Below are 7,481 nucleotides of genomic sequence, written 5' to 3'. Positions count from 1 at the left end.
TAATCGATCAGCCGATCGATTACCGCGCGTAACTCGCGATTCCTATTAAGCCTGTTAATCGATCACCCGATCGATTAAACCTCAATTACCGGAATTCACAGTAGGTTCCTTAATCGATCACCTGATCGATTAGAATTGATTCTGTTCAATTCCGAAAAGTCACAGAAGGTTCAGTAATCGATTACCTGATCGATTAACACTTTGACTTCGATAACAGTAGGTTCAGTAATCGATCATCTGGTCGATTAAACACTCTCCTCTTGAGTAATCGACTCACTGATCGATTAAATCAACTTAGATCTTAAATCCTAAGTCAAAGCACAAGTAGGTTAGCTTGGGTCTAACCCATGCCAACCCTAATTGACCACACAATCAGAGAATACGCTTCCAAGCTTCCTCCGATCGTAATCCCGGTCCTGAGGTAGATTAACGAATCTCCTCTGACCATATCCGGTACAGAGAACGAGCTACCGAGCCCTCTCTGACCTAGTCCGGAGAACGAGCTACCGAGCCCTCTCCGACTTCGTCCGGTCCAGAGAACGAGCTACCGAGCCCTCTCTGACCCAATCCGGAGAACGAGCTACTGAGCCCTCTCCGACTTCGTCCGGTCCAGAGAACGAGCTACCGAGCCCTCTCTGACCCAATCCGGAGAACGAGCTACCGAGCCCTCTCCAACTCCAACCGGTCCAGAGAACGAGCTGCCGAGCCCTCTCTGACCTAGTCCGGAGAACGAGCTACCGAGCCCTCTCCGAACTCAATTCTTAGCGATGAACTTAAATCGGTGTCAACATCAAAACAACAATCAGGACAAGACTGCATCAACAATATATTACTCTGCGAAAAATATTAATTAGGTCATGAAGGGCCTGTCAATAAAAAGTTTCGGTAATTTATGGATAATTCCAGTTATTATCTCATATACACTGATTTTCTATATCATACATCAAATCTTATGACTTTTAAAGATTTCTAAAATTTTTAAAATTATAAAACATTAAAAAAAAAATCATAATATATGATATATGATATAAAAAATTATTGTATATGTCCACAGAATTTGCGAATCTAGCAAAGCGAAAACATTGTTATGTCCACATAAACAGTAATATATATAATGTAAATTTCTACAGTATTAGTAAAATTTAACTTTACATATAATGAAAATGAAGGACTAATAGCCCCACCCAGGTTTTGAGCCGAGCATTCCTCATAATAAATTTTCCCATCAATGTAGATATAGTCAATGCTTTCTGCACCAGATTCCACCGAAAGTGTGCAGCAGACTGGTCTCCGACCACTATCAACAGTCGATGTCCTGCCTAAATGTTAGACCTTTTTTGCAAAAACATTAGATATATAGAAAGAGAAAGAACAGACAACTTTTTTCCTTTTTCTTTTTAGGAAAAGCTGAATGCATTTTAACATATATAATCATATTTCTAAAATAAAGTTATGAAAATAATTCTCTATGGAGTGTCATCAGTGGATGGATTGACTCTTGATGCATATGCTGATCGAGTGCATCAGGTTAGCTCTCTCGAATAGACTCGTATCAGGTCGATCTCTATTGGATCGGCTTCTGTTCGATCTAGCGAGTACCGGGTCAGCATCGATCATATCGAGCTATGCAAGGATTCTGGTTAAAGCTCCTGGCAACGATGATTGAGAAGACTCAAAAAAGAGTTAAAAGGGAGGCTAAATATCACAATATATACCTTGAGCGCTACCTTTGATACCTTATATAGACAGTAAAAAGGTTTATAAAATTTCCAAAGGTTGTACTTTTTTTCTTTTCATTAGAAGGTGTGACCTTTCTAAAATTAAGTCTCTTCACGCCATTGTAATTGTCATCTCATGCTTGAGCCATGGAGCACAGATGTAACTCAGGATGACTGAGGTTGAGCTTGGCCATGAGTGGATTGACTCAACTTGAGTTCAACTATAAGTCAACTAACGCGATTTGAGTGCATCGACCAAGTCTTAGGTATGATTGATTGGAGTTGAACTCGAAAGAGCTAGTCCGATTGAGATTGAATTATCTCAAATTGATTCGGATCTGTATTGATTAAGTCCTAAGCCTGCCATGTAGTCTTCGCTGTCTCCTGTCACATCACTGTGTTTCTTGTTTGTCGATGTAGTTTAGCATACATTTTACATCCTCAAAATAAAAAGATCAACGATCCCATCTGCAAACAATTAAGATTGGTTAATTGAAATATATATCCCATGTGTACAGTATCATTACCGTAGGATCACCAACTTCATCTCAGTGATTAATTACCACAATTAGCAGGAAATTATTTGTCTTTGTAGATTCCCGAATACCGTACCTCTTTTCTTTTTACTAAAGATGTGATCTTTCTGGCGTCATGTCCTTTCGTGCCATTAAATTGTTGTATCACGTTTGAGTTATGGAGGGTTACGTTGGATTTAACTCGGATGTGACTCAAGTTGATTCGGATTGAGCTTGGCCATGAGTCAATGGATTTAATTCGAGTTCAACTATAAATCGATCGACAGACTCAATCTGAGTGCATTGACCAAGTTCTATACTTGATTGATTGGAGTTGAACTAAAAAAAGGCTAGTCCAATTAGGTTTAAATTTGTTTCGAATTGATCCGGATCTATATTGATCGAGTCCTGCACCTACTGTCCGTCCCTGTTTTTCTCCGCCACATCATATCATGTAGTTTAATTTCTTATTTGTTGGTGTAGTTTAGCATGCACTTTACATCCTCAAGTCAAATGATCCATGATCCCGTACTTCATGCATACAGTGAAGATAAAGAAATCGAATAATCCCATGTGCACAGCATCATTATCGTACGATCACCAACTCCATCTCAGTGATTAATTACCATAATTAGCGGCAAATTATTTGTCTTCAGTAAACATTCAGTACGATCGACTAAAATATGCACATCATTAAATATCTTATTTGGCTCATACTGTATCGGTAAATGGAGAAATAATTAACCCAAAGAAGACAGGAACCTCATTTATGAATATGTATATATATATACCACATGTTGAAACCTGAACAGTAGGTTAGTTTCCCATGCCTCTCTTTGCTTCTTTAATTACGTACGTACATCGAGTGGAGTGGAATTCTTCTTTAAAAGGGAAATTAAGCACTCAAATATATAGAATCTATTGCAGTGCAGTTGTGGAGATATCTTACTCGATTCAAATTTTTGATCATAAATGAGTGGAGTTGTGGGCCAATCTGTGTGAATAAGTGCTCGTTTAACATAATTGCAGTGCAGTGAGAAGATGGTGTGGAATTAAAGGGAGTGTTGTGAAGGAACAGGTGGAGAGGTGGGTGACATGGTTGCATGGCAGAGGCATCGATCGTGTTAATTATGGAGGACTTGACATGGAGGGACAGGGAAGGGACCCACACGTTGCCGCTTGCCTGCACTGCACCAAAGTAGCAGTCACTGTGTTTGAGCTCGCAAATGGCAATTCCTCACCCATGGTTGATGGTTTCATTGAATTACAAGACAACAATTCAACTAGTCGTCTAGGTAATTATGAAAAACTGATGAAATCGAGGTCAATGGTTCTTCTCTGAGACTCTATTGTTTAGTGCAGTAGGAAGGACAGCTCAGTGACTCCAGTTCTTTATTACAAAAACAAAAGATTGTTTAAGAGGCCAAAGAACATCTAGGGAGAGGGGAAAGAAAGTCTAGATGAATTAAAATGCAACTCCACTTTCCATGCCATTTGCCAAAAGGAAAGGAAGAATGATAGGAACCACAATGCCATAGCTCTATTGCACGCGACAATTACAAATCAAAAGAAGAGAAGAAAAGCAAAAGGTGCATACTTATTGACAAAGACTGAAATCTTTCTTCTTTCATCTTAATATGCATATATCATTTGGGGGTTTAACAGCTCGTGCTCAAAAAGTTCTCTTGTCAGAGCAAGAAACAATACATAGTCGATGCGGGGGAGGCAGCATGGGGGACGCCATACAATATAAAGCCAGGAAACATCAAACGTGAAGAAAGTAATAGTTTTAGTCTTCTTGGCTTTGGAGCTAGCTAGCGCTGTTTCAGTGCTGCCATTGGGTTTGAATTATTCCATGAATAGTATCGATCCCCTACTTGGGACTGGGAGTGACTAGAACACAGCAAAGGGATGGAGAATTTTTTTTATTGAAGAGACCAAATGAAAGATACAAGAAGAGGACAAGCACACCGATGCCCCCAGAAACAGACAGCTCTAGAAGAAGAAGGATCACAGCTCCAAAATCCCCGGCCATGGCTTCTAGCTGCAACCTAACCATTTGGTGTTTTCTCCTCGCATTTGTTTGTCCTGTTCCCTCGGAGTCGGCGGCGGCTGTGCCGGCGGTCAACCGCACGCGGCATGAGTGGATCACGGCGCATTTGAAGAGGGTCAACAAGCCAGCTGTGAAGATGATTAAGGCAGTTCTTGTTGCTTCTCCTCTGCACATGTTGCGGTGTTCCTCTTAATTTTGTTTCTTCGTGGTGCATGCAGAGTCCTGATGGTGATGTTATAGACTGCGTTCCTTCTCATCTCCAGCCGGCGTTTGATCATCCAAAGCTCAGAGGACAAAAGCCCCTGGTAAGTTTTTTTTTTTTTTTTTCGAACCTAAAACAAAAAGGAAAAGGAAAACTAGGATTTTTGGTATATTGATGACTAATTTCAGGATCCTCCTGAGAGACCAAGAGGCCACAACAGGAGTAGTGCAGCAAATGATGTGAACCTGCAAGCATGGGCAATCTCCGGGGAGTCATGTCCTGAAGGCACAGTGCCGATAAGGAGGACGACGCCAGGAGACATTCTGAGAGCCAGTTCACTACGGCTATTCGGAAGGAAGCCGGCAGGTGGACGACTGCGCCGGGACTCAACTAGCAGCGGCCATGAGGTTCCTCCCCTTCATCCTACACCATTCAGTTAAAGCAGCCATTTTTACTCACACTGAACCATGCTTCTGAAAATAGATTATACATATAAAAAAACACAGATAAATCATGTGCAGCTGCAGAAGCATTAATCGAAGTCCAGATCATAGCATTTTACATTCATATCACGGCAAAAATGAAGCCTCAAAAGCGCTCTATTTTGTCTTGAGCTAATTAATGTATCCCCATGTGCCTTCAAGGCATACCTCCATCAACCTCGTAGTGATGTTATCCATTACTACCTACCTCATGCTAATTAATTTGCAGCATGCTGTTGGCTACGCCATGGGAGAACGGTATTATGGTGCAAAGGCTAGCCTCAGTGTCTGGGAACCCAGAGTGACGATTAGATCCGAGTTCAGCCTGTCGCAGATCTGGGTCATCTCTGGCTCCTTTGGCAATGATCTGAACACCATTGAAGCTGGGTGGCAGGTAACGTTCCCAATAGAAACAAGTATTTAACTCTCAATTCTTATTCATCAATTTTTCACTGGCTTCAGTAGTATAGATTCCATTCATCTACCTAGCAATTAGCAATGGATTATTTATTAATCATCTGGTTCCAGTATTTGTGTGTGTGTATATATATATCCATGCACTGATACTCACGCACACAGAGCAAACTTAGATTTGATTACTCTAGAAAAAGATACAATAAGCTGATGCTCTGATCAATAACATCAGAAAAGAAATAATCTGGGAAATTTTAGAAGAAAAAAAAATGCAACCATTGCCTATACTTGCTATCTATTTTATAGATTAATGTTCTCATTTTTAATGTATTTAATTAATTCTCAGGTAAGTCCTCAGCTATATGGAGATGGCAGACCCAGATTTTTCACTTACTGGACTGTAAGTAATTACTACCAAACATAGCTCTTGACACAGTTGGATATAATTGCAACTACTGAGATCTCTTGTTAAGCAGACCGATGCATATCAGGAGACGGGCTGCTACAATCTCTTGTGCTCAGGCTTTGTGCAGACAAACAATAAGATAGCCATTGGAGCAGCTATTTCACCAACGTCAGCCTTAAACGGTGGCCAATTTGACATTGATCTTCTTGTATGGAAGGTAACTGTTCTTTTCCAGATAAATTTGCTTAATTTTAAATTTAAGTTTACAAATACTGAATGAACAATTAATGGGGGAAAAAATATTACAGGATCCAAAGCGCGGGCATTGGTGGCTAGAATTTGGGTCAGGATTGCTGGTGGGCTACTGGCCGGCGTTCTTGTTCAGTCACCTGGCGGAGCATGCAAACATGGTGCAGTTTGGAGGAGAGATTGTGAACACGCAGTCGTCTGGTTTCCACACGTCGACGCAGATGGGCAGCGGCCATTTCGCGGAAGAAGGCTTCCGGAGGGCTGCTTACTTCCGCAACCTGCAACTAGTGGACTGGGACAACAGCTTGATCCCCTTGGCCAACCTCAGGCTCTTGGCTGACCACCCTAACTGCTACAGCATACAAGGAGGGGTGAACAGGGTCTGGGGGAACTATTTCTACTACGGAGGACCAGGAAGGAACGTGAGGTGCCCTTAAAAGTGATGATTCTACATGGAAATGTCTTTTTTGTTTTTTTTTTTGAAAAGGAAAATTTTCTTCCTTCCATTCTTTTTTGTTTTGCTCAGAGAAGCGTATTTTTGGATGGCTCTGTTTTGTAAATGCAGAAGGAATTAAACCACTGGAGATCATTATATTTGATTCTTCTTGATCGATCCTTTAAAATGCGTTTTTATCTTAATCCTGTGATATTGTACATGTATGTTTGGCCTCTACATGAATCTTTTGATGAATTTACGTGGAGCAATTGCCTCATAACTTTTTAAAACTCCATCTTCTTTTAATGAGTGATTGATTTAAAGATAATTCAAAAATATAAAATATGTAAAGTCTCCATGATGGAATGCTCGTTCCGATATATTCCTGTAGGTTCATTTCTTTCTGTTGATTTGTTCGTTCAATTGTGCAATGGTAATTTTCTTTAGTTACTCGTATAGTTTTGGTCTTTGGAACTACTAAAAAAGATATAAAAGGGGCCTTTTTCTTCTGCCCCAGTGTTCTGTGCTTTTCGCACTCGATACTGGCGTAGAGTTGGAAGAGTCAAACCCGACCTTTGGTGGTTGGATCGCCATGTGGCCTTTTCTTCTGCAGCAGAGTTGTGTTCTTCTCGCACTTGATGCTGGTGTAGAGTTGGAAGAGTCGAAAACCGCCATGTTGATGAGGTTATGTTATGCCCGCCAAGTTCTCGATGAATTGCCTATTAGGAAAGAAAGAGTCCTTCCTTCATCCTCAACTGGAAACTCTTCGTCTGTGAGAGTAGATGATTGAATCGCTGAGAAAAATGAGATCTTGTATGTAGATTAGCACGTGAACAGGCCTACCATTTGCTTCATTTACGCATTATGTGGTTCATGGAGAACCGACGCACGCCGAGGTCCTCGTTCAGTAGGGTAATGGTTCTGCATGTCATCATGGTTGTCTTCTTGATACTACTCAGTGTTGCAAGCCTTCATCAGTTCTACCATGTTGGATACTTTCTTGACG

General features: G+C 40.9%; 1 protein-coding gene across 2 annotated transcripts; it reads left to right on the top strand.

Moving 5' to 3' along the window:
- Positions 1-4,025: 4,025 nt before the first annotated feature.
- Positions 4,026-6,638, top strand: LOC141848520 (protein neprosin-like). 2 transcript variants are annotated; one of them, XM_074736557.1, is made up of 7 exons: positions 4,026-4,431; positions 4,505-4,591; positions 4,677-4,895; positions 5,200-5,364; positions 5,731-5,784; positions 5,861-6,007; positions 6,099-6,638. In XM_074736557.1, the coding sequence occupies exons 1-7, from the start codon at positions 4,207-4,209 to the stop codon at positions 6,474-6,476; spliced, it is 1,275 nt and encodes a 424-aa protein (XP_074592658.1). In that variant the 5' UTR covers positions 4,026-4,206; the 3' UTR covers positions 6,477-6,638. The 2 variants fall into 2 exon arrangements, with proteins under 2 accessions (XP_074592658.1, XP_074592657.1); XM_074736556.1 differs by having other exon boundaries at positions 4,417-4,591; positions 5,861-5,998.
- Positions 6,639-7,481: the final 843 nt, after the last annotated feature.

The sequence above is a fragment of the Curcuma longa genome, chromosome 17 (genome assembly GCF_044706935.1).
Source record: "Curcuma longa cultivar G26 ecotype Majalengka, Jawa Barat chromosome 17, ITB_CL_G26_1.1, whole genome shotgun sequence".
NCBI lineage: Eukaryota > Viridiplantae > Streptophyta > Magnoliopsida > Zingiberales > Zingiberaceae > Curcuma > Curcuma longa.
Note: the sequence above shows the minus strand (reverse complement) of the source record. Positions and strands in the feature narration are given on the sequence as shown.

Bases quoted from the DNA above. Each gene is read 5' to 3' on its own strand.
- LOC141848520 (XM_074736557.1), top strand. From the start codon at position 4,207: ATGCCCCCAGAAACAGACAGCTCTAGAAGAAGAAGGATCACAGCTCCA. The intron at 4,432-4,504 runs GCAGTTCTTGTT...TGGTGCATGCAG, and splicing joins CAGCTGTGAAGATGATTAAG to AGTCCTGATGGTGATGTTAT. The intron at 4,896-5,199 runs GTTCCTCCCCTT...ATTAATTTGCAG, and splicing joins CAACTAGCAGCGGCCATGAG to CATGCTGTTGGCTACGCCAT.